At 45.0% G+C, this 23,403-nt stretch overlaps 1 protein-coding gene across 3 annotated transcripts in view; it reads left to right on the forward strand.

Annotated features, from left to right (window-relative positions):
• DNHD1 (dynein heavy chain domain 1) overlaps window positions 1–23,403 on the forward strand; it is a 57,579-nt gene that overhangs the window by 5,168 nt on the left and 29,008 nt on the right. For all 3 annotated transcript variants that reach the window (XM_083609365.1, XM_083609366.1, XM_083609367.1), the window contains exons 8-16: window positions 696–839; window positions 1,031–1,121; window positions 1,637–1,905; window positions 3,075–3,318; window positions 3,409–3,566; window positions 4,627–4,752; window positions 22,512–22,788; window positions 22,882–23,009; window positions 23,162–23,360. In XM_083609365.1, coding sequence (XP_083465491.1) covers window positions 696–839; window positions 1,031–1,121; window positions 1,637–1,905; window positions 3,075–3,318; window positions 3,409–3,566; window positions 4,627–4,752; window positions 22,512–22,788; window positions 22,882–23,009; window positions 23,162–23,360 — 1,636 coding nt within the window. The remainder of the gene's footprint in view (window positions 1–695; window positions 840–1,030; window positions 1,122–1,636; window positions 1,906–3,074; window positions 3,319–3,408; window positions 3,567–4,626; window positions 4,753–22,511; window positions 22,789–22,881; window positions 23,010–23,161; window positions 23,361–23,403) is intronic.

The raw sequence follows: 23,403 nt of genomic DNA on the forward strand, positions 1-23,403 counted from the left end.
TAGCTGCCACATTCTGGATTAATTGTAGTTTCCGGGTCACCTTCAAAGGTAGCCCCACGTAGAGCGCATGGCAGTAGTCCAAGCGGGAGATAACCAGAGCATGCACCACTCTGGCGAGACAGTCCGTGGGCAGGTAGAGTCTCAGCTTGCGTACCAGGTGGAGCTGGTAGACAGCTGCCCTGGACACAGAATTTACCTGCGCCTTCATGGACAGCTGTGAGTCCAAAATGACTCCCAGGCTGCGGACCTGGTCCTTCAGGGGCACAATTAGAATTATGGATATCTTCACCCAGAGCTGAAATCAAAGCTTTGCATCTCCCAAACAGGCTCCTTTTAGCCAGAGGCTATCTCCTGGAGAAAGACTTAGCACACCATTCTCTTCAGTGATTTCGTAACAAAAAGCTAACATACACAAAATGGATCCCTACAGATTAACAAACACATAGGGCTGTAATACAATCCTTTCTCACCTTGTGACAGAGCTAGCAGAGATGCATTCTCACTCATCATAAACTTGTTAGGCTCTCTGCAACTTGTTTAACTGAGTGGAAGTTTCCATACCATGCTACACAATATACATACAGACACATACTGTACAGAGTTCTTTCCCATTTCAGGGTACAATTAAATAGTTACACTTAACATGTTTAGGGCGCCAGAAGCCTTTTCACCTGCCGCTTGGTGTCTCCCCGCAGGCCGATGGCATCAAGCGGAAAGCAGTCCTCCAGGTGCACCTGGTGTTTGGCGCTGACAGGCAGCTCATGCTCTTCCCTTCCCACAAGGAGCTGGAGGACTGCCTGCTGGGGGCCGTGAATACGGTCTTGGAGTCCGTCCTGCAGGTAGGTCAGCTTCCTGGTCAAACACCACACAAGGAGGGTCCCTCCTCCCTCTCTCCCTCCACCCCACAACTTCCTGGCCTCTTGTGCCTTGAGCTTACCACATTTCCATGCAGCAGGCGGCAGGGGCTGTCCAGAAGTGTTGGGGAAGGGGCTTTGCCCCACCAGCTGAGTAGACTTTCTGTTCCCTTCAGACGACCCGGGTCAAAAGTGAGGGGTCAGCGCCTCCGGAGAACCCTCAGAGCACCACAGCTGAAGCTGAGCACCATGCAGCCAAGCCGAGTGGTAAGCCAGGGGGAGGAAGAGCCCCATCCCAGTGGGTCCTTGCCTGGCCTCCTTGGGCTCTCATGGGGGCTGCTCAAGGGGTAGGGGTGGGGTGTTGGACTGGGCCTCTCCAGAAGTGACACCAAATCTATGCCAGTTCCTTCTTGCTCCATCCACATCCACACCATACCTTGAAAGCCCCCTTACACCACTTTCCCCCACCCTATGAATCCTGGGAACTGTAGTTTATGAAGGGTCTTGGGAACCAGCTCTGTGAGAGGTCCCAGCATGCTTAGTGAAGTAAAGTTCCCAGTATTGCTGGAAGAAAAGCCACGACTGTTAAAGTGATCTAAGAGTGCTTTAAAGGTATGCTGTGGATGTTTAACCGTGAGCTTGCCGAGTCTGCTCCCCTTGTTTGGTGTATGTGCTCTGCTTTTGTGGTGCATTTGCCATCTTGCGGGCCCACAGATTTGAGGGGTGGGTCGTCGTCTTTTCCACCTTGGCCGGGTGACAGTGCTTGCTCTCCTCCCCTGCAGCTGCAGATGTGAGCAGTGGCAGCGCCATTCCACAGCAGGGCTCCCTGGAGCCCCTCATTCAGCCCAAGCGGCTGTCGACAGCAGAGCTCTGCGGTGAGAAGCCCCAGCTGGTATATCAGATGGACGTGAAGGTATATGGTGGCCTGGAGGTCATTGGCCACCGGTTGAAGGGCATGTACCCCTTGCTGTCACGGGAGCAACTGGAGAAGGACCTGAGGTCAGACCGCATCATCCAGGAGGCTACGGAGCAGCTGCGTGCCCTGCTCACGGTGAGTGCCCGCTGGAAGTGTGGGCTGAGCTGGGGCTGGGGCTGCTTCCAGGCTTGACAGCCACCCGCCCTGGTTCCGCCTGGCATAGGCAGCTGTAGCAGCCAGGGTTTGGGGCAGGGGCTTGGATTGCTTTGTCTAGGGACTTACCCAGCGCCAGTGAATTTGGACCAGCCTGGGGCCCATTCTTTGGTGAGCTGAGGAGGACCTCCTCGGCAACAGTATAGCAAAGGGACAAGGGCAGGCCCTGTTGCTCCAGAGCTGTCTCTTTCCGCGTTGCACTCTGTTCCTTTTGCCTCAGGTGCCATGCAGATTCCATCCTGCCCATTTGAATTGCTGGTAGAGAAGGATCTGAGACATACAGAGGACCATTATCCAGCCAATGCGTGATAGCAACTCAGAGAGTGCAAAAACTACTTGGGGGAAGAGAGAAACACTGCAAATGCAATGTAGAATTGTAGAGAGGGATTCTAGATGAGGGTCATCTAGTCCAACCCCCTGCCATGCAGGAATCTCAATGACAGACAGCCATCCAACCTATGCTAAAAAAACCTCCCAAGAAGGAGAGTCCGCAACCTCCTGAGAGAGCCCGTTCCTCTGCCAAACAGCTCGGAAGTTCTTTCTGATGTTTAGTCAGAATCCTCTTTCTTGTACTTCAATCCCTTGGTTTGGGTCCTAGAATCCAGAGCAGGAGAAAGCATGGAGTGCTTGGTCTCAGAAGAGAGAACCAGGGGGGCACACTTGTCTCTGCATACACACTCTGTAGGAAGGACAAGGAAAGGTTCCCCCGAGAGGTAACCCTCTCAAACAGGACATGGAGTCCAACAAGTTCAAAATCCCCAAAGGGGCAGAGTGCTCCACAGACAATAAGGAATGCTAAAAAAAATAACCTTGAGACACATTACTGCTAAAATCATAAAGACCCAAAACATTTATATTTTTTTTTTTGCACTCCCTGGCCAGAACTCCCGGGAGGTGGGAGCAGGTTGGCTTCCTCCTGGACCAAGGAGTGTGGGGAGAGCCAGGCCCCAACATCTGCAGGGGAAGTGGGGAGAGCTGCAGAGCATGTGCAGGGTTCCTTTCTGGCAGCCCTGACTCGTGGGTCAGAGGGCTGGGCCGGGTCCTGCATGGCAAAGGCCTCAGCTGAGTACTGCCCCTTTCCCCACCCACAGATGGCCCTGACCGAGACGGAACTGCTGTGCCGACAGTACGCCTGGCTGGGCGAGATCTACAACTTTGTGCACAGCTGGAGCCCTAGCCAGCTGGAAAGCATGAAGAGCTGGCCGGCCGAGGAGTATGTGAACCGCATCCTCAAGCTGCGCACGTGGGTGGCCGAGGTCCAGAAGGTGCCCCGTGTGGTCATCACACACAACCTCCTTCTCTTAGTGGACTGCAGCGGCATTCATCAGGACCTCCGTATGTGCTGGGGAGGGGTGGGAGCAAGGGGCCATGCTGGAGTTCCCGCTCCACTGGGGGGCCATTTTCCAGCCTGCTCTGTCCTTGCAGTGCCTCTGCTGGCCTCCATCAATGAGGACATCCTGTCCTTGCTGCTGAGCGAGACTGCGCAGCGGAGCGAGAAGCTAATTGCTGAGCTGTCTGGCGTCCTGCAACTCTACATGAATGTTGGCACCGACATCTTCACCATTGCCAAGTGCTCCCAGAAGGTAGGATTCCTCCCCCTCCCCACCTGGCAGTCAGGGAGGCAGAAAGGCCCTTGCCTTAGCTAGTATTCATGGTCACCTGGGAATCTTCAGCTCCCGCCTTCAGTGCAGATTCACCGTTCCCATGTTATACCTTTTCTGCACATCTCCAGGTTGTGTGTAAAAAGAAAAGACTCCTCTTGCTTGCCTAGCCTAGTTGGGGCCCAGACCACTCCTTGCCAATAGATAAGCCCTGCACTGCAATCCTAGTAGCAGCAGCAGCAGCAGCAGCAGCAGCAGCAGCAGCAGCAGCAGTATACCACCCCTCATCTGAAGATTTCAGGATGGTTCACAGCATAAAAATACAGAATAAAAACACAAAGTGAATAGTAGTAGCAGTAGTAGTAATAATAATAACAATAATAATAATGAAAAACAATGGTCCTAAAGGATCTTTTCTGGCTCCCAGCATGTTTCTGAGCACAATTCACAATTCAAGAGCCCCAAATGTTGCAAGAGAGAATTCTCTGCTTAGAACCTCTGAAGCCTTGGCTGCTCCTGTGAGCCTGGGGTGGGACTAACAGGCCCACCGGGAAGCTTTTGCTACATGGAGACACCTGCAAGGAGGCTGCTTGTGGGGGGTCTGGCTGGAGAAAGGAGGGGGCTCGGGCCCCTTGCTGTGACACATTCTTCCATGGGTGGCTTCAAGGTTAGGTCCCCCTTAGTAGTCTGAGTTGCCAGGGAGCCCTGTCCAATATATGAGGAGGGATCTAGGGGTAATGGCCAGGAAGCAGAGTTCTGTGTCTTGTTTCCGCCTCTCTGTTTCCGCCCTCCCATTTTTCTGCTGCCAGCTTTGGATTCCAGGTTCTGCGTGCTCCTGCCTGGAAAACCAATGTTGTGTAAGGAGCCTGGGCATTCTAATCACATCTGCAGCGGACAGGGCTGAGGGTTGGGATGGATTCCCAACCTGGGGCAGACCCCAGGTGCTGCGTGGTACAGCCAAGGCTTGTGGGCTAGTGATGCCCATCTGGGGCTCTCTGGGGCAGCAGCAACATCCCTGCTTGACGTGCTTCTTCCCGTGCAGCTGGAGCAGTACCAGGGGCAGATGGCAGAGCTGCAGGAATATGTTGACTACGTGCGAGCCCTCAATGAGGTCATCCAGCAATGCTTCCGCCCTCTTACGCCCAGCGAAGAGAGCCTGGAAAACTCGGTGAGAGACCCAGTTGCAGGGTGGACAGGGAAGGATTTTGGTGGTGAGTGGAAAAGAAAACATTGCCAGGGCAAAGTGATGTGCCAAGCTGGAGGCTGACACTGCTTCAGGAGTAGCATCACCTGATATGGGCATCCTTCATGTTTCAATGATATTCTTGCAATGAACCTGGTAAAATGTGGGTTGAATGAGGTAACTGTTAGGGGGATTTGTAGCTGGTTGACTGACCAAACCCAAAGAATACTCCTTAATGGTGCCTCGTCATCCTGGAAAAGTGACCAGTGGGGGACTGCAGGGTTCTGTCCTGGGCCCATTGTTGTTCAATGTCTTTATATGTGACTTGGATGAAGGAATTGAGGCGATGCTCATCAAATTTGTAGATGACACCAAACTCAAAGGGGTAGCTAATGCCGCAGAAGACAGAATCGGGATTCAAGACAACCTTAACAGATTGGAGAACTGGGCCCAAACTAACAAAATGAGTTTCAATAGGGACAATTACAAGGTTCAGCATTTAAGCAGGAAGAACCAGATGTACAAATATAAGACGGGGGACACCTGACTTATTAGCAGTGTATGTGAAAAGTATCTAGGGATCTTGATGGACCATAAGCTTAACAGTGTGATTCAGCAGCAAAATAGCTAATGCTATTCTAGGCTGCATCAACAGAAGTGTAGTGTCCAGAACAAGGGAAGTCATAGTCCCACTCTCATATGCCTTGGTCAGACCACACCTAAAATACTCTGTCCAGTTCTGGGTGCCACAATTTAAGAAGGATGTTGACAACTGGAATGTGCACAGAGGAGGGCAACCAATAAGATCAAGGGTCTGGAAACAAAGCCTTAGGAGGAATGGTTGAGGGAACTGGCTATATTTAACCTGGAAAAGAGGTGACTGAGAGGAGATATGATAGTCATCTTCAAATATCTCAAGAACTGTCACATGGAAGGTGAAGCAAGTTTATTTTCTCCTGCTCTGGACGGTAGGACCTGAACTAACGGATTCAAGTTATAAGAAAGGAGATTCCAAGTAAACACCAGGAAGAACTTTGTGACAGTAAGAGTTGTTTGACAGTGGAATGGACTCCCTCAGGAAAACACTCCTTGTAGGTGTTACGGTAAAATCTGGGTGCGAGGCTGCTCTGCCACCCAGCTCATCGGACTAAGTCCACGGGTCCCTGCGGAGGAAAATGAGCTCAGCCGGAGACAGGAGCAAGCAGCAGAAGATCCAAGTTTATTGCGCAACAGGTTCAAGGCGAGATTGAACAGCGATAAAGGGGTGACATGAACTTTTAAAACTTCCCTCCATGTCCCAGAATACAGTGCAAAATACATCCCAGTTACATCATGAATACATTAAGAAGAGGTTGGGTTACACAGGTTACACATATGGAGATATGTGCAGATAAGCACATCCTGAGTACCGGTGATGAGAAGACAATGGTCCATGTATGCATAGTCTGCCACCTGGCATTGCCGGGAGGAAAGGCTTGGTACGGAGTCCAATTGTCAATGTCAAAAGGGACTAAAATCTATAAAATTCATAGAAAATCAACGTGCCAATTTGCTCAATTTCTCTAGGACCCCATGACACCTCCCCTGTCCTCCATAATCCCTCAAGCAAGGTGTCACGTACTCTCAGGAAGACCCTAATCCTGTCAAATCACTTCCTGCAAAAGTGAGTCCAGGCACTGGGCTCTGCTCTATGCCTTCCACTGTGAAGACAGATGCCAAGAATTCATTCAGCTTCTCTGCAATCTCGGGGGGCCACTAGGTGGCGCATCGGAAGATGGCTGACAATAACATCTCTCCGACCCACACGAGGTAATTTGGAGGCTATGATGGGGGTAATTAGCCTCCTTAACCCCCCCAGGATTATGGGGGGGACGGCCCTTGCCTGCTGTGCCCTATACCACCCCCGAATTTGTGGGGGTGGGGGCACTAGGCACAACGCCCTCCTGTGGGATTCCGGCACTCCTTGATGCCGTCTCTGATCCGCGCCTCTAGTTTGCAAGAATCTTCAAAAGAAACAATTTGGACGAGATAAATTGCACATACTTCAAGGAAAAAGGGGGAGTAAAGACTGCTGACAGAAGAGATCTCTGATAACAAGGCAAGAATAAAATATGAGAAGATACGACAAGATACGGTATTGCAAATGACTGAGGGGGGAGGGGGAAAAAACCTTCCATTCCTTTTCACGTGATTTAACAAGAATCCCCTCCCCTAATAAGTCAGAACTTTAAGGACTTAAGCTGTGATTTAAGGCTGTGTGGAGATAAACTTTCGAACCAAAGCAATGCTTCAAGACGAAGCTGGAAAGTTAAGAGTTTTGGAATGACGCAGTTAAAAATGCCGTCGCCATCTTGGGAGGCATTGTTGGAGCTCTTGGGTCTGGGAGGAGAAAGAGAGAAATAGTGCTGTTTATATATCGTGGATAAACTCCTCCGTGGGATTTAAGAGCGAAAAATGCCTGATTTATGATGGAAAGAGTGATGTTATCTACGAAGGAGATATATGGAAACCATCTGGACTTAGATTGGAAGAACGGGAAATTCACACAGGATTATTATATTTGCTTATCGGCTTAAGGAGACTAACAGAAGAGATCGTAAAAGAAAAAGAGAAATTAATGAACAAGATATGATGTGGAAACACCAAGATAAGACTGGATAGAATTATGAACTTTGTCTGGACTGATTGGGACTGATTTGGACACTAACGCAGTAATAAGAAGATGATTTGAATCCCCCTTTGGATCTTGAAGTATGGGTTCCCCCAACAAAATTTAAAAATTTGGCTTTGTAATTTGGAATTTATGTGATGTGATTTAATTTGATGTGATTGGCCAGTTAATAAAAATTATTTAAAAAAAAAAAACAGCTTCTCTGCAATCTCCTTGTCCTCCTTTAGCACACCTTGGACTCCCTTTCCATTCAAGGGTCCCTAGATGGTCTCCTGCTACTAATGCATTTAAATAACTTTTTGTTGTTGGTCTTCATGGATTTCTGAAAAATAAGTCATGTCAGACTAACCTGATCTCGTTTTTTGACAGAATTACAAGCCTGGTAGATGAAGGGAATGCAGTGGATGTAGCCTACCTTGATTTCAGCAAGGCATTTGACAAGGTGCCCCATGATATTCTTGTAAAGAAGCTGGTAAAATGCGGTCTTGACTATGCTACCACTCAGTGGATTTGTAACTGGCTGACTGACCGAACCCAAAGGGTGCTCATCAATGGTTCCTCTTCATCCTGGAGAAGAGTGACTAGTGGGGTGCCACAGGGTTCTGTCTTGGGCCCGGTCTTATTCAACATCTTTATCAACGACTTGGATGATGGACTCAAGGGCATCCTGATCAAATTTGCAGATGACGACTTCCGGTCAGCGCCGGCGCTTAATGGCGGATCTCAACCGGAGCTCCGGGAGAGATCTGCTTCGTGGGTTCGGGTCCTGTCAGCTACGGCGAAGCGGGGACCCTTAAAAATCACAGGCGCGTTGCCTGTGAACTGGAGACTCGGCGGGCACCTTTGCGCCCCCCCGACGCTGCGAAATAGCCTTTTTAAAGGCTCCGGAGGAGCGGAGGGGTCTTGGAGCGGTGCTGAGAGTCGTCTTCACCCAGCCTGCGAAGCGAAGCCGCGTCGCCATTAGCGGAGAGCGCTGACTTCTTCCCGGGAAATTGGATTAAAAGAACAACTATCCGTGAGTAGGATTGACTACTAAAATATAATTGGACACTAAAAGTAAAGAAATTGGGCACCGAGACGGACAAGCATTAAAAAGGAAGTCTGCTTTCCGTTCTGTAGCAAGATCAAAGCGAAAGGCACTCTAGCTGTAACTGCTTGAGAGGAAATTTGCGGGATTTAAGAAATCCACCACCAAAGCAAAGAACTCCCCCCCCCGAAGGCAGGAGGAGGGGGAAGAAGATTTTAAAAGTGTTTCCCTGCCAATTTAAAAGAATTGGATTAAGTATCGCTGCTCTTTAACCTGGGATCGGACTGCCGGAGAAAAGGAACCGGCTAAGGACTGTTGCCATAAGAGGCTAAAAAATATCTTAAATTGACTTTGGTTACTTTCAATTTGAAACACTGTTTCTGTGGCATTACAAAGTTACTTACAGGACACTATTGACTGGGATCCCCTTGAAAAAGGAAAGAAAAATTGAAAGGGACTATGAAACTTTTATTCCTTCTTTTTTGAAGAGTGTGGGATTACTTTGAGAAGTATAGAACTGACTCTACGCCCCCTAGAGGATCTACAAATTGTTTCAGCAACAAGTGGAGCTTAAAATTTGAGAACTTTGTTTGTGAGTTTCAAAGTCTGGGAATGACCTTGACTAAAAGACTTTGTTATGGCAGATGGTAAAGAGAAAGGGGAGTTACAAGAAACAACCTTGAGATCTGGCAGACAATACAAAATTGACACTTACATGCAAAGAAGGGCTTCTGTAACAGGAGCCTCTGGAACTATAGTGGCTGCAAAGCCAAAAGCGAAAGCAATGTCTACAGAAGAATCATTTGCCAAGGTATTGGAGAAGACAAATGACTCTTTGGAGGAACTAAAAAAGCAAGGTGCGGAGACTAAATTGCAAGTTGCTGAAACTAAAGTACAAGTTGCTGAAACAAATAAAAAAATTGAAGAAATCTCTGGGAAAATTGACCTAAATACTAAAAGTATAACTGACCTAGGGAATAAAGTGAACTCAAATGCAGAAGCAATTGGGAAATTATTGGAAGATTCATCTACAACACGAAAGATAGCCGAGGAAGCTAAGGAAATTGCAACTGCTGCGGAGGAAAAATTTCCACCAGTTTACAAGAAATTGGATGAATATGAACTGGCACTCTCTATGCAGGATATGCAACGCAAGGAGAGGAACCTGAGGATCAGACTTGTGCCCGAAAAGGAAGGAGAGAACTTGGTGGATGATTTGACAAAAGAATTTTCTGACTTTTGGAAGCAGGAGCTGAAGAAAGAAGATTTTAAGATAGAAAGTGCATTTAGATTGGGAATAAGACAGAAGAGAAATCGACCCAGAGATTGTCTTATTACCTTAAGATCAAAGGAGGAGCGAGATAAAATATTGAACCTGCACTACCAAACAGCCCTTCGAATTGAAGACTTTTTTATTGAGATCTTTAAAGACATCCCTAAGAGTATCTTGGACGCAAGAGGACATTATAAAGATCTGGTGACACTGCTGAAGAAGAACTACATACCATTCAGGTGGGAATTTCCCCAAGGCTTGTCTTTTAAATATAAGGGAAAGAAGAGAAGAATAAAGACTGTAAGTGATAAAGACAAGTTCTTGGGAGAACACGAAGAAGACCTACAGAAAGAGACATTTCCAGGACAAGGGCATCCATCACTGGATACGAACACGGTACCACCGACAGACGAGGAACAAAAACAGGGAGCTGTAGGAGGAAGGAGTAAATAATCCCATCATGGCTCTGCAACTTCTAACCTGGAATTGTAATGGCTTAAATATTCCCAGGAAGAGAAAAAATATATTTCATGCCTTAAAGAAAGACCAATTGGACTTGATTTGCCTACAAGAGACCCACGTGACAAGAGCACACAGAAAAATATTAATAAATAAAAGACTGGGACAGGAATTTATATCTTCAGACAGAGTAAAAAAGAGAGGAGTGGTGATCTATGCAAAAGAAAAATTGCAACCGAAACAAATTTTTAAAGATGATCAAGGAAGATATTTGGCAATTGAAATTCAATCTCAAGGAGAGAAGTATTTGATAGTGGGAATCTATGCACCAAACGAAGGGAAAGCTGAATTTTTTAAGAAGTTGCATGAAATTTTGATGGATCATATGGATTACAACTTAATTTTGATGGGAGATATGAATGGAGTGGTTTCAACAAATATGGACAAGGCACAAAGACAGGTAATAACAAAAGATGGAAGACTACCAAAGACTTTTTTTGAAATGACTGACAATATGGACTTGATTGATATTTGGAGAACAAAACACCCATTAGAAAGAGAGGGAACCTTCTTTTCTGAAGCCAAAATGACATGGACAAGGATTGACCAAATCTGGGTGACTAGCAGTATGGCTCCGAATATAAAAAAAGTAGAAATCTGCCCAAAAACTTTCTCCGACCATAATGCTGTAAAGATGGTGATGAGGCAAACAACAACTGGTTCCTTCAGATGGAGAATGAATGACACCTTATTTAGAGACGAGGAGATCTGTAAGAAGGCCCAAAAAACCTTGAAAGACTATTTTGAAATCAACTTAAGGTCTGAAGTAGAAAAAAGAATAGTATGGGACGCAAGCAAAGCCGTGATGAGAGGGTTTTTGATTCAGCAAAATACTTTAAAGAAGAGAAAGCAAAATGAGAAAAAGGAGAGAATTTTGGAAAAGATAAAAGAAGGGGAAAAACAATTAAGATCGAAGCCAAAATCCCAAGAGACTCTAAGAGAAATCAAATTTCATCAAACACAATATATGGAACTGATGAATCAAGAATTAGAGTGGAGAATTAAACAAATGAGACAAAAGACTTTTGAATCTGCTGATAAATGTGGCAAGTTACTGGCTTGGCAAATAAAGAAGAGACAAAAACTCAACACGGTAACAAATATAGAAGTGGAAGGAAAAAACATAAGCAACCCAGCGGAAATTAGGAATTGTTTTCAGAACTACTTTAGACAACTTTACACACAAGGGCCGCAAAAAGAAATGGACATACAACAGTTCCTCGAGGAAAATGGGCTGAAAAAGGTTTCGCATGAAAGTAAGATAATATTGAACCAGGAGATATCAGCACAAGAAATAGAAGATGCCATTCAAGGCATGACGCTGGGCAAATCCCCTGGACCGGATGGACTGACTTCCAAATACTACAAAGTTTTGAAGGAAGGGTTGATACAACCTTTGAAGGAAGTCTGCAATGAGATTATGGAAGGGAAAAGGGCACCCGATACGTGGAGAGAGGCCTACATTACACTTATACCAAAGACAGAGACTGAAAAGACCCAACTTAAAAACTACCGACCCATCTCGTTATTGAATGTGGATTACAAAATCTTTGCTGATATTTTGGCAAAAAGACTGAAGAGAGTTTTGATGGAGGAGATTCACGGGGACCAAGCGGGCTTTCTCCCAAAAAGGCACTTGTCGAACAATGTAAGGAATATAATTGACATTTTGGAAAAGCTGGAAGTGAATATAAACACTAAAGCTGTTTTGATATTTGTGGATGCCGAGAAAGCCTTTGACAACATTTCTTGGAGTTTTATGTTGAAGAACCTCCGGGGGATGGGGGTAGGCCAAGGGTTTGAAAATGGTATAGGTGCAATATACTCTGAACAGAAAGCCAAACTAATTGTAAATAATGTGGTTACAGAAGAGTTCAAGATTGAAAAAGGGACACGTCAGGGGTGCCCTATCTCCCCATTACTTTTTATATCGGTTCTGGAGGTTTTGCTTAATATGATTAGGAGGGACCAGTTGGTTAAAGGGATTCAGGTCGGAGCTAAACAATATAAACTGAGAGCATTTGCAGATGACTTAGTACTTACATTGCAAGAGCCAGAAGCTAGCACGAAAAGAGTTTTGGAAATAATCCAAGAGTTTGGTCAAATGGCAGGATTTAAATTGAATAAGTCTAAGACAAAGGTTTTGGAGAAAAATTTGACACAGATAGAAAAGGAAAGGTTTCAGAACGAGACAGGGTTAACTGTGGTTAAAAAAGTGAAATATTTGGGTATAAATATGACAGCTAAAAATGTGAATTTGTTTAAAGATAATTATGAAAAAACTTGGAGAGAAGTGAAAAAAGATTTGGAGATTTGGTCCAACTTAAAGCTTTCCTTGTTAGGCCGTATTGCAGCTATAAAAATGAATGTATTGCCAAGAATGTTGTTTTTGTTCCAAGCATTGCAAATAATTGATAAAATGGATTGTTTCAAGAGGTGGCAAAAAGACATATCTAAATTTGTATGGCAGGGCAAAAAGCCCAGAATTAAATTTAAGATATTAACGGATTCAAAGGAAAGAGGGGGGTTTGCCCTGCCAGACTTTAAACTTTACTATGAAGCGGCAGCTTTCTGCTGGCTGAAAGAATGGCTACTTCTTGAAAACACAGACATTTTGGATTTGGAAGGTTTTAATAACATTTTTGGGTGGCATGCATATTTGTGGTATGACAAGGTTAAAGCACATAAAAGTTTTAAAAATCATATTGTCAGAAAAGCACTACTAAATGTCTGGGACAGATATAAAGACTTGCTGGAAAATAAAACTCCAAGGTGGCTGTCGCCAATGGAAGCCAAGGCAGTTAAAAAGTTAAATATGGAGTCCAAGTGGCCAAGATACTGGGAAATTTTGGAAAAGGAAGGGGACAAATTGAGATTGCAGAGTTTTGAGAAATTAAAAGGGAAGGTGAGAGACTGGTTCCACTACCATCAAATTAATGAAGCGTTTAAACTGGACAGTAAAATTGGCTTCCAGGTGGAAAAATCAAAATTGGAGACAGAACTGTTAGAACCCAGTACTAAGAATTTGTCTAAAATGTACAATTTGCTGCTGAAATGGAATACACAAGATGAAACGGTTAAATCGGCTATGATTAAATGGGCTCAGGACATTGGTCATAATATTTTGTTTGCTGATTGGGAAAAGTTGTGGACCACCGGGATAAAATTTACGGCATGTAATGCCTTAAGAGAAAACATTATGAAAATGATATATAGGTGGTACATAACCCCAGTCAAGCTTGCAAAGATTTACCATGTGCCTGACAACAAATGTTGGAAATGTAAAGAAACTGAAGGTACATTTTTTCATCTTTGGTGGACCTGCCCGAAGATTAAGGCATTCTGGGAAATGATCTATAATGAACTTAAAAAGGTATTTAAATATACTTTCCCCAAGAAACCAGAGGCCTTTCTCTTGGGTATTGTCGGCCAAGGGGTGTTAAAGACGGATATAACTTTCTTTATGTATGCTACAACAGCAGCTAGAATACTCATTGCGAAGTACTGGAAGACGCAAGAACTACCCACACTGGAAGAATGGCAGATGAAGGTGATAGACTATATGGGCTTGGCAGAAATGACGAGCAGAATCCGAAACCAGGGAAGAGAAGCAGCGCAAGAAGAATGGAAAAAATTCAAGGACTATTTAAAGAAATATCACAAAGTTAATGAAAGTTAGAATGATGTTGGACTGGAAAGTAAATGGTTACTATTAGCAAGGGTTAAGACAAGGAAAACAAGGAAGAATAGTCTAAATTTAAATTAAAATAAGGGAAGATTTGCTGAACAATCGATAAGAATTTGGAATACAGAAAGGGGAGGCATGAGGAAGTCGGGGAAGATTGGATATGAAATCAGGATATGAAACGATACATGTTTTTTGTTTTGTTTTTGTTTTTGTATGTTTATGTTTGTTGTATTGTGTTTATATGGAAAAATAAAAATATTTAAAAAAAAAAAAAACAAATTTGCAGATGACACCAAACTGGGAGGGGTGGCTAACACCCCAGAGGACAGGATCACACTTCAAAACGACCTTGACAGATTAGAGAACTGGGCCAAAACAAACAAGATGAATTTTAACAGGGAGAAATGTAAAGTATTGCACCTGGGCAAAAAAAATGAGAGGCACAAATACAAGATGGGTGACACCTGGCTTGAGAGCAGTACATGTGAAAAGGATCTAGGAGTCTTGGTTGACCACAAACTTGACATGAGCCAACAGTGTGACGCGGCAGCTAAAAAAGCCAATGCAATTCTGGGCTGCATCAATAGGAGTATAGCATCTAGATCAAGGGAAGTAATAGTGCCACTGTATTCTGCTCTGGTCAGACCTCACCTGGAGTACTGTGTCCAGTTCTGGGCACCACAGTTCAAGAAGGACACTGACAAACTGGAACGTGTCCAGAGGAGGGCAACCAAAATGGTCAAAGGCCTGGAAACGATGCCTTATGAGGAACGGCTAAGGGAGCTGGGCATGTTTAGCCTGGAGAAGAGGAGGTTAAGGGGTGATATGATAGCCATGTTCAAATATATAAAAGGATGTCACATAGAGGAGGGAGAAAGGTTGTTTTCTGCTGCTCCAGAGAAGCGGACACGGAGCAATGGATCCAAACTACAAGAAAGAAGATTCCACCTAAACATTAGGAAGAACTTCCTGACAGTAAGAGCTGTTCGACAGTGGAATTTGCTGCCAAGGAGTGTGGTGGAGTCTCCTTCTTTGGAGGTCTTTAAGCAGAGGCTTGACAACCATATGTCAGGAGTGCTCTGATGGTGTTTCCTGCTTGGCAGGGGGTTGGACTCGATGGCCCTTGTGGTCTCTTCCAACTCTATGATTCTATGATTCTATGATTCTATGATTCATGATTTTAGCAATGTGCACCAGCATTTTTAGCATCCCTTTTTGTCTGCTTGCCTTGCTTTTGCCAAGGTTTGTGTTCCTTTTCCTTTGGACAAGACTTCCGTTTCCCAAAGAAAGCTTTCTTGCCTCCAGTAGCTTCTTTGCTTATTAACCACACTGGTGTCCACTTGGCCCTCGTGGTATGTTTCCTGATCTGATGTACGTATACACTCTTATTGAACTTTTAGTATTGTGGTTTTAAACAACTCCCAAATGTTTTGAAGAGATTTGACTCTCTTGGTTTTGCCTTTCAACTTCCTCTTTACCAATCCTCTCAATTTTGGGGAAGTTTATCTTATGAAGCCAAACACTGGATTTTCTTGGGAACTTGCCATTTACATTTATTATTATTATTATTATTATTATTATTATTATTATTATTAAATTATTAAACGAGCAATGCAAAGAAATAGAGGAAAACAATAGAATGGGGAAAACCAGAGATCTGTTCAATAAAATTGGAGATATGAAAGGAACATTTCGTACAAAGATTACCATAATAAAGGACAAAAGTGGTAAGGACTTGACAGAAACAGAAGACATCAAGAAGAGGTGGCAAGAATACACAGAGGAATTATACCAGAAAGATATGGATGTCTTGTACACCCCAGGTAGTGTAGTTACTGACCTTGAGCCAGACATCCTGGAGAGTGAAGTCAAATGGGCCTTAGAAAGCACTGCTAATAACAAGGCCAGTGGAAGTGATGATATTCCTGCTGAACTATTTAAAAAATTTAAAAGATGATGCTGTTAAGGTGCTACACTCAATGTGCCAGCAAGTTTGGAAAACTCAGTGGAACAAGAGGGAGACAGATTAAAACTGCAGAGTTTTGAAAATTTAAAAAATAGAGTGCGAGACTGGCTCCATTATTACCAAATAATGGAGGCATATAATTTGGACAAAAAACTTGGCTTCCAGGTGGAAAAATCAAAATTGGAAACAGAATTGTTAGATCCCAAAGTTAAGAATTTGTCAAGAATGTATAACTTGCTGTTGAAATGGAACACCCAGGATGAAACGGTGAAATCTGCTATGATTAAATGGGCACAAGATGTTGGATACAACATTATGATGGTTCATACCTGTGGTCCATAACTGACTGGGAACAGTTATGGACCACAGGTATGAAGTTTACGGCATGTAATGCCTTAAAAGAGAATCTAATGAAAATGATCTACAGGTGGTACATAACACCAGTCAAGCTTGCAAAAATCTACCATTTGCCCGATAATAAATGCTGGAAATGTAATGAGACTGAAGGTACATTCTTTCACCTTTGGTGGACATGCCCAAGGATTAAGACTTTTTGGGAGATGATTTATAATGAAATGAAAAAGGTATTTAAATATACCTTCCTGAAGAAACCAGAGGCCTTTCTCCTGGGCATGGTCGGCCAATTGGTGCCAAAGAAGGATAGAATTTTCTTTATGTATGCTACAACAGCAGCAAGAATACTTATCGCAAAGCACTGGAAGACACAAGATCTACCCACCTGGGAAGAATGGCAGATGAAGTTGATGGATTACATGGAACTGGCAGAACTGACTGGCAGAATCCGAGACCAGGGAGAAGAGTCGGTGGAAGAAGATTGGAAAAAATTTAAAGTTTATCTTAAGAACTGTTGTAAAATCAATGAGTGCTAAAATGTCATGGGTAATGTAAAACAGAAGTTTATTTACAGAAATACTGCAAAATTAATGAATGTTAGAAGGATGCTGGAATGAAGTTATATGGCTTTAGCAGAAATGTTATAAAGAATTAAGTAAAAATAGATTGTTAATGGGCTAAAGTGGAAAAATTAAGGTTAGATTGTGTTAAGATAAATTATAGAACAAAAATTGAGAAAGATGGAAAGGATTTGCTGAAATATGGAAGCTAAGGCAGTTAAAAAGTTAAATATGGAGTCCAAGTGGCCAAGATACTGGGAAATTTTGGAAAAGGAAGGGGACAAATTGAGATTGCAGAGTTTTGAGAAATTAAAAGGGAAGGTGAGAGACTGGTTCCACTACCATCAAATAAATGAAGCGTTTAAACTGGACAGTAAAATTGGCTTCCAGGTGGAAAAATCAAAATTGGAGACAGAACTGTTAGAACCCAGTACTAAGAATTTGTCCAAAATGTACAATTTGCTGCTGAAATGGAATACACAAGATGAAACGGTTAAATCGGTCATGATTAAATGGGCTCAGGACATTGGTCATAATATTTTGTTTGCTGATTGGGAAAAGTTGTGGACCACCGGGATAAAATTTACGGCATGTAATGCCTTAAGAGAAAACATTATGAAAATGATATATAGGTGGTACATAACCCCAGTCAAGCTTGCAAAGATTTACCATGTGCCTGACAACAAATGTTGGAAATGTAAAGAAACTGAAGGTACATTTTTTCATCTTTGGTGGACCTGCCCGAAGATTAAGGCATTCTGGGAAATGATCTATAATGAACTTAAAAAGGTATTTAAATATACTTTCCCCAAGAAACCAGAGGCCTTTCTCTTGGGTATTGTCGGCCAAGGGGTGTTAAAGACGGATATAACTTTCTTTATGTATGCTACAACAGCAGCTAGAATACTCATTGCGAAGTACTGGAAGACGCAAGAACTACCCACACTGGAAGAATGGCAGATGAAGGTGATAGACTATATGGGCTTGGCAGAAATGACGAGCAGAATCCGAAACCAGGGAAGAGAAGCAGCGCAAGAAGAATGGAAAAAATTCAAGGACTATTTAAAGAAATATCACAAAGTTAATGAAAGTTAGAATGATGTTGGACTGGAAAGTAAATGGTTACTATTAGCAATGGTTAAGACAAGGAAAATAAGGAAGAATAGTCTAAATTTAAATTAAAATAAGGGAAGATTTGCTGAACAATCGATAAGAATTTGGAATACAGAAAGGGGAGGCATGAGGAAGTCGGGGAAGATAGGATATGAAATTAGGATATGAAATGATACATGTTTTTTGTTTTGTTTTTGTTTTTGTATGTTTATGTTTGTTGTATTGTGTTTATATGGAAAAATAAAAATATTAAAAAAAAAAAAAAGGATTTGCTGAAATAGCTAATTGAATTAGAATACAAAAAAGGGAGGTGTGAGGAGGTCGATGAAACAAGTAAATGAAAGACAAAGATATGGAAATATTGGATGTGCTTTTAATCATTTTTGTTTTTCTTTTTGTTTTGCTGTATTGTTTTTTGGTTTTTTTTTCTATGTATTGTAAGGTATTGATTTGTTTTGTTTAACTTTTCATTTTTTCTTTCTTCTTTTCTCTGTAATCTTTAAACTTTTAATAAATAACATTTAAATAATAATAATAAAAAAGTTTGGAAAACTCAGCAGTGACCAGAGGATTGGAGAAGATCGGTCTACATCCCAATCCCAAAGAAGGGCAGTGCCAAAGAATGCTCCAACTGCCGCACAATTGCACTCATTTCACACGCTAGCAAGGTTATGCTTAAAATTCTACAAGGAAGGCTCAAGCAGTATGTGGACCGAGAACTCCCAGAAGTGCAAGCTGGATTTAGAAGAGGCAGAGGAACCAGAGACCAAATTGCAAACATGCACTGGATTATGGAGAAAGCTAGAGAGTTCCAGAAAGACATCTACTTCTGCTTCATTGACTATGCAAAAGCCTTTCATGCGAAAGGCTGGGCTGGATGAATCCCTGGCCGGAATTAAGATTGCCGGAAGAAATATCAACAACCTCAGATATGCAGATGACACAACCTTGATGGCAGAAAGTGAGGAGGAATTAAAGAAACTTTTATTGAGGGTGAAAGAGGAGAGCGCAAAATATGGTCTGAAGCTCAACATCAAAAAAACGAAGATCATGGCCACTGGGCCCATCACCTCCTGGCAAATAGAAGGGGAAGAAATGGAGGCAGTAAGAGATTTTACTTTCTTTGGCTCCATGATCACTGCAGATGGTGACAGCAGTCACGAAATTAAAAGACGCCTGCTTCTTGGGAGAAAAGCAATGACAAGCCTAGATAGGATCTTAAAAAGCAGAGACATCACCTTGCCAACAAAGGTCCATATGGTTAAAGCTATGGTTTTCCCAGTAGTGATGTATGGAAGTGAGAGCTGGACCGTAAAGAAGGCTGATCGCCGAAGAATTGATGCTTTTGAATTCTGGTGCTGGAGGAGACTCTGGAGAGTCCCATGGACTGCAAGAAGATCCAACCTCTCCATTCTTAAGGGAATCAGCCCTGAGTGCTCACTGGAAGGACAAATCGTGAAGCTGAGGCTCCAATACTTTGGCCACCTCATGAGAAGAGAAGACTCCCTGGAAAAGACCCTGATGTTGGGAAAGATGGAGGGCACAAGGAGAAGGGGACGGCAGAGTGTAGCCTTATGAGGCTCTGCCCTCAGGTGGGAAAAATATTGCGCCCGGGAAAGGGAAGTGGGAGTCAACAGACACTCAAGGAATAGGACACTCTTCCTCTGGGCCCCCAGCGGCCTTGGCCTCAGGCCCCCCTCCGCCCTGGCTCCCCCGCAGGCGGCCATTGAGGGGTCTCTCTCTCTCTCTCCCTCCCTCCCTCCCTCCCTCCCTGCTCTGACAGGGCCAGGAGAGACGCAGCAGGCGAGGCTCCGCTTGGGCCTCCAAGGCCTTTGCCCTTCCCCGTCCCTGGCTTCTCCTCCGGAAGCTTCCCTCACCCGAGTCCCCGGCTGCAGGGCCTGGTTTTCCTTTCTTCTGTGAGGAGCGGAGACATTTTTCTCCTCAGAACAGACCGGGATGGAGCCAGCCGGGCCCAGACATGGCAGCCGCCCTTTCCCTCCCCAGCTCAAAATGGCTCCCTCAGAGCGCTGCCTCCCGGCCGCTCTCCCCAAGGCCTTTGCCAGACAGCAGGCAGCCTCTCAGGGGCCCAAGCAAGGTCTGGCTTTCTTGATTCCTTCGTTACATTTCTGTCCCGTCTTTCCCTTCCAAGGAGCTCCCGGTGGCGGACATGGTTCTCCTCCCCATTGCCCTGTGAGGCAGGCTGGCCCTCCGGAGGTTTTGCAGGAGATTCGAAGGGATTTCTCCCTCTCCACTTGATCAGAATAAAACACCTCCAAGCTGCTTACTAAAACAAGACTTGGCCCTTCTGTGTGGAGGTGTTTGCAAGGGCAGCTCTAAACAGCTTCAGCTTGAAATCATCCCTTTTTACCTCAGGAGTCCCTGGGGAGTTTTAGGAACTCCCCTAGAAGATGGATCGGAAGTGCAGGAAACGCCCGGAGTGTCTTTCCCTAGTTTCTTGAGGCTTCTCCTTAGCTATTGCAAAGGTAGATTTCCCTCTCTTAAAATACGACATTTTTCATAACTTTTGAATGTAACCGGCAGGTGGAAAATGGGAAGTTCTTTTTCACTTTCTATATTGCTTCTTTTCATCTTTTCTTCTCTCTTCTCTTCCTTCCCTATCTTCTGTCTGCTTCTTTTTCTTTCTTTTCTTTTTCCTTTTGTAACGTTTCCATCTATTTTTTATGTACATTCATTTTCTATATCTTAAACGGATCCCTGACCATTAGGTCCAGTCGTGGCCGACTCTGGGGTTGCGGCGCTCATCTCGCTTTATTGGTCGAGGGAGCTGGCGTACAGCTTCCGGGTCATGCGGCCAGCAGGACTAAGCCGCTTCTGGCGAACCAGAGCAGCGCGTGGAAACGCCGTTTACCTTCCCGCCGGAGTGTTACCTATTTATCTACTTGCACTTCGTGCCTTTGAACTGCTAGGTTGGCAGGAGCAGGGACCGAGCAACGGGAGCTCACCCCGTCGCGGGGATTTGAACCGCCGACCTTCTGATCGGCAAGCGCAAGGCTCTGTGGTTTAACCCACAGCGCCACCCGTGCCCTTTTCTATATCTTGCTGTACTTTGAAAAACTTTCACAATACAGTTATAGAAAACTAATGTACATAAAAAGAAAAGAAAACTCTTTTCCTCGTAGCCAATCCTTCACCTTGTAGGTCTTCTTCAGAGTTGGGGGCTTCGTCCTCTGATGCTCAACTCAGCTCTTTCTGAGGGGATCCTGATGTGCTTTTATCCCCAGACCACTTTCCATTCAGTTTTCCATAGAGCCCAAAACCTGGAAGGGCTTCCCTCTTTCTGCCCTAGCTGGCCGTCCCCAGATGTCTGGTGTGTCCGACATTTTTCTCTCAGACAGAATGCGAGCCTTCCCTGTTTGGCTCTTCTTTCTCAGGTCCATCTAAGGAGATGAAGGTGTCCTCATCCTTTATTTACTAAATGTCTTAATTTGTGTATTACCCAGGCATATGGGGAAGTCCTTGGGGACTCTCCACTCATTCTTTAAGGAAATGGCACCTTGGCTTGTTTTAAAGGACAATTTCCCGGTTGTTGACATCTGCAGGGCATCCCCTAGGACCTCACATACTTTGGTGAAGCCCTATAAAGTAGATGGTTTTCCCCCAGTTGACACTGAGGAAAGGTGCTCAGAGGGTTGTTCATATTTGGTTTTGACGCAGAGGAATCCCAGCCCATCCTTTGGGGATCCTGCTCTGCTACATCCTGTTCCCTGAATACCCTCTAGTCCATTCTGGCCCAAAATGGAAATTGGTACCTACTGTGAATTTCTGTTTGAGGAGTGGACTGGAGGACATTCAGCCACCTCTGTTTTCCCCTCAGCATTCTCTTAGTCTGATTCATATGTTTTTGTTTTCATGCATTCAGTGGAGGTGTAGCTGTGTTACTGACATGCGTATGTTCCAACTGAGCTTCTAGTATTGTGGTTCTTCAACAACCCCCAAGTATTTTGAAGAGTTTTCACTCACTTGGTTTTGCTTTTCAACTTTCCTTTTACCAGTGCTCTCATTCTTGGTCAGTTTTCTCATTTGAAGCCAAAAGTGACCATGTTGGATTGCCTTTGTGACTGGCAGTTTAAATATATCTTGAATTTGATATCACTACAACATGTCTCACTGATTAAGTATCCATCCCAGGACCACTTGGCATATTTGGGTTGGGAGGATGATACATAGCTGTCAACATTTCCCTTTTTTTAAGGGAAATTCCCTTATTCCGAATAGGATTCCTCGCAAGAAAAGGGAAAAGTTGACAGCTATGGGATGATAGCATGCCCCCAGCACTGAATAACTATGGGCACCCAGTATCCCCACCCACAATGACTCTGTGGAAAAGTGGGTCCCCCTGGGAATTTCTAGCCTGTTGCACTTGTGTGATGTTGAGCAGGTCACCTCCAGCTCACCTTTTCCTTCCGATAGCGTTTGTGACCAGAGATAAGCATGGGGCAGACTTGGGATGTGCTTGGGATGGAGAGCAGCCCTTTGGGCTGTGCAGGTTCCTCTCGCGTGAGGTGCCCGGAGAGCCTGGCATGAGCCTGACCCTCAGCCTTGGCTCTTGCAGCTCCTAGACACCTGGGATGCCTTTGCGTACCAGCAGCGGGAGGTCTCGGACTTCATTTTCTCACGGCGCCTCAGCATCATCGCTGAGCTCAGTAGCTCCCTCCGGAAAGCGACCCTGGAGCTGCAGGAGCTGCTGACTGTCGTGACAGTGGGGCGTTTCCAGGACCCCTCCCAGAACCCCCGGGCCATGGAAGAGGAGCTGCGCACTCTCTGCCAGTCCTTCCAGGCCACGGTGTTGCGCATCACTGATCTCTGCCGTTCTCAGCGGATCCTGACAGGTGAGCTGCAGGGTGTCCTTTCCTTGCAAGGAGGGAGCTCCCTTCTTCTGGGCTGGATGTGAACCCTGCTGCGGCCTTTTGCTGCTTCCTCAGGGGATTGCATGGACGTCACATTCATCACTGGGAAGCAGGGGGTCATCGAGATCCACACTCGCATCTGGCAGCTTTTCCGCATCATCACTGAGCAGATCACTGAGTGGAAGTGTCTGGCATTTGTCAAGGTAAAGAGATGGAGGGGGCTGGGTTGGCCTCTCCCTGCCCAAGGAGAACCACTTTTGGGATCCCAAACCTCTGTCCCTCCCTCTCCCCCAGCATGCAACCTATGTGAGGCTGCCCAAGCATACCTCCTCTCCTCTCTTCCCCCACCCCCCAGTTCAACACCGGTTTGGCCATGGAGAAGACCGAAGAGTGGCAAAAGGAGGTGATCAGCCTGGAGCACTGCCTGCCCAGCCCAAACCAGGTGCTGCAAGCCTGCCTGCGTGCCATTGCCAACTTGCAGAAGTACCTCCCTATCCTCCTGAAACTGGGCAGCCACTTTCTCAAGCTCAGCTGCTGGAAGGAGATATTTGCTGGTGAGACCCTGGTGCTCAGACATGAGGCAGGAAGCACCTTGGC

Source organism: Podarcis filfolensis (assembly GCF_964270895.1).
Source record: "Podarcis filfolensis genome assembly, chromosome: 4".
In the NCBI taxonomy this organism is placed as follows: Eukaryota; Metazoa; Chordata; class Lepidosauria; order Squamata; family Lacertidae; genus Podarcis; species Podarcis filfolensis.